Source organism: Tupaia chinensis, unplaced genomic scaffold (assembly GCF_000334495.1).
Source record: "Tupaia chinensis unplaced genomic scaffold, TupChi_1.0 Scaffold000473_1, whole genome shotgun sequence".
NCBI classification, from domain to species: domain Eukaryota; kingdom Metazoa; phylum Chordata; class Mammalia; order Scandentia; family Tupaiidae; genus Tupaia; species Tupaia belangeri.
Genome location: NW_006159982.1, coordinates 974912 through 978407, shown reverse-complemented (window position 1 = coordinate 978407; position 3496 = coordinate 974912). Strand labels below are relative to the sequence as shown.

The 3496-nt window shown below is 47.0% G+C and overlaps 1 protein-coding gene across 1 annotated transcript in view; it reads right to left on the bottom strand.

Annotated features, from left to right (window-relative positions):
- Nucleotides 1-225: 225 nt before the first annotated feature.
- The window catches only part of SMYD2 (SET and MYND domain containing 2), a gene marked incomplete at its 5' end in the record, with an annotated part of 30995 nt that continues 27724 nt past the window's right edge, over nucleotides 226-3496 (bottom strand). Inside the window, 1 exon segment of the mRNA XM_014590653.2 lies at nucleotides 226-618. Coding sequence (XP_014446139.1) covers nucleotides 538-618 — 81 coding nt within the window.

The following is a 3496-nucleotide window of genomic DNA, read 5'->3' as shown; positions in this document are numbered from 1 at the left end:
TCACTGTGCTGGGAAAGCAACTGCAGAATGAAGAGGCTGCCTGACCCACTCCTGGGTAGGTGACTGGGGCTCCCTGGCTTATGGAGAGCATGGGAGGGGTCACGTCCACTTCAATCCTGGGCTTTGGCCACCACTCAAATTCTGCTGCATTTCCTCCCAGAACAACCAAAATAACAAAGGCAGTCCTCCCAATGGATGGAACACACAAACCTCAAATACTGTTATTTTAATTTTCTATCATCATTCAAGTTTGTTCAGAACATTACAATAGGCATGAAGGAAAAATATAAGTGCATTTTAAAAATGCAATCTGTCCAAACGAACATTTGAAACCATGCCAATCTTACAAAAAAAAATTTGTTTTGATATTAAGGTTAAAGATGAAGACCAACCAAATATGGGATAAGCAGGGCTTAAGTGCAAGTGTTATCATTCCAATTATTTTTACAGAAATGTGAGAGTGATGTGCAAGATTTGAAATATTCCAATCCTATAAGGTGTTCGAACTAGAAATGGAATCTGCCATGTTGCGTAGTTTCAGTGGCTTTCAATTTCTTGTTTGATCTCAGAAATATATGGATGATCTTTGCCGTGAGCTACTTCCATGATCGCAATGGCCTAGGAGAGAGTGAGACGAACACAGGATGAGAACCCAGATGCCCACCCCTCACACTGCCTTCCCTACCAACGTGAATTCAAGTCCGACTTCTCTTTAAGCCCGGGATGCACGCTGGCTTTTAGAGCTATGTTCCCCTCCACAGTGTAGCTTTTTAAACAAAGGAGACAAGATCACCTGATAACCAACTGGTGACCCTGTCTCTCTACTGCTGAATAAACATTCTGCAAAAATATTCAGGTAGTAGCTGGAGAGAGAATGTAGGGAATTGATTTCAGACATTCTTTTGCTCCGCTACCCTCACTATTTCAGTGAACAATGCTTCAGGGACTGAATTACTACTTGACTGTGTTCAGCCAAGAAAACACAATGGGGGAACTGAAAGTCCAAAGTAAACTTTACATCTTCTAAGCTGTCCGATGTGGCCACACCATTGTTCCCTTTTGAAAAGTGCATCTTTTCCTTTAAGGACCTATTCTACAAACTTGAAAACCAGTGCAGGTTTTATTTGGGGAACGCTAGAGAAAACAAACATGTTAACCAGGTTTCATGACAGGCAGTGTGACGTGGATGAGCTTCCAGTGCTCCATCATCTAGCTGTGTGGTCTGGAGCAATTTACTCACCCACTCTGCCTCATTCTCCCCATCCGTACGAGAGGAACATCGGCATTTCGGGGCTAAGACGCGAAGCGTTTAGTGCCTGGCCTTAGGACGTCTATGTCAACTGCAGTCTGTAAGAATTGATTTTGCTCTTCTGTATTCAACCGTAGTGTCCCCAGAAGAGTCTGCAGTGACTCTAGCAATGGGGAGTGTTTGATGGCCTGTGATTAGGGCTGTGGCAGTGCATGCACCAGAAAGAGACAGAAAGCAAGAAATCACCCCCCAGGGTGGATGGCCATACCGCAATCCCTTTTCCGTTCTCCTCTCAGGATCTTGGGCACACGCACACACGCCCGGTGTGAGTTTAAGCCACTGGGTCTGGGACTCGAACTGCAGTTGACTACATGGGAGTCCAGTGATGTAGACATTACGCCACCTGCTGGTCCCTGGCAGGCATTCCTTGAACACATCCTTGCCCTAGACCTTGAACCTCAGGGGCAGGCTGTCCAGTGCAAGCCTCAGAAACCACCTGTTTTAGATGCTTCCCCTTGTCCTCGGCAGTCACTTCAACACTTGTGTTTCTCGTTCAGATCTACCCTACCCTTTACTTATCTATTACTTTACCCACTAGAACTTCACAATTCTGGCCTACGTGGCTCATTTTCCCTCAACCTCACTAGATGGCAAACACGTTACCTTACATTCTGGCTGGGCCCTAACCCTGCTATTTGGAACATGGGACCTTGCATATCTCCCCAGATGGTCTACTGGGGTACTTTGCGGAATGTGAAGGTGAGTCTATGGTCCCAGCATTTATAAACAGTCTTTTACATGAGTAGACTATTCCCCAATGGCACCATATGAATTGTTAACTTCCATATAAGGAACCATAAGCCTCAATATTCAGGATGATGGCAGGAAGATGTGTCAGGCCTGGCCATCTGGGCAGCACAGGACAGCCTCGCGCACTGAGAGCCAACACTGCCCAGGGTCCTAGTTCCCTTGTGCTTTTGAGACAGCGTGGGTAGGAGGAGCTGCAATTTCTTTCCTTTTTTTTTTTAATAGATTTTTGCCTTAGGGTGCATGCGCTCGCTGAAGAGAGATAGTGAGAGGGAAAGTGAGAAATCATTTTGGCCACTCTGCAATCCCTTCTCCTCCTGGAATCTTGGGCACACATGCACACATACCCAGCGTGATTTGCAAGCCACTGGGTGGAGGACTCAAACCTTGGTCGGCCATGTGGAAGTCCAGCACTGTGCCATCTGCTGGCCCCCATTAGAAGCTGCAGTTTACTTGGAAAGACTCTGAGTGAAAGCTCCACTTTATACCCCTGGTTACTTAGTCTGCTTGAACCTCACTTTCTTCATCAGAAGATATTTTTATGAGAATTAATAGAAAAAAAACAGGGCCGGCACCATAGTATAGTAGTTAAACACTGTGCTTGAGGAGCAGATCCTACACAGCTCACCACAGTTCAAACCCCAGCCCTGAAGGCTTGGTAAACATGCTAGGTGCATGTGCACACCCAGAATCCTGATGGGATAGAGAAACAGAGGAAAAGGACTGAGGCCTGACCATACCCCATTGGGAGGTGTTTCTTTACCAAGCACATGTGCTCTCTGATGAGGGGGAATAAAAACAAAAAACGTAAGGATCCTGGTGTATAAATGGTGCTCAATGAAGGGTGACAAAGACACTGGGTGCATTTTAGAAACTACACAGGCACAGCCCTAAGGCCGAGCAACTCTCCACTGCCAGCCCCCGACTTTGCCACAGGTGGGCATCATCATTCTCTAAATCTTTTTTTTGAGATGCTTTTGCTACAGGGCCCGTGCACTCGCCGGAAAGACAGTCAGAGAGATAGAAAACAAGAAATCGCCACCTAGGGGGGATGGCCACGCTGCAATCCTTCTCCTCCATTCTCCTCTCAGGATCTTGGACACATTCGCACACACGCCCAGTGCGAGTTTAAGCCACCGGGTCTGGGACTCAAACCACAGTCGACTATATGGGAGTCCAGTGACATAGCCATTACGCCAACTGCTGATCCCTATCATTCTCTAAATCTTAAAGGTCCGATAAAAGGACAAAAGGCCTCACCACCATTTCTGGCCCAGCCAGCAGCATCTGTCTACTTCCATGTCTTGCAAGGAAAGGTAGTACCCCTCTCCTTGCCACGGCTGAGCCTGGGACCTTGGCCAGCTCTCCTGACATATGCACCCCTTTCCTTATAGGAGGCCTATGTACAAATGTGGCGTAGGCCCAGCCACTTATTCCAAT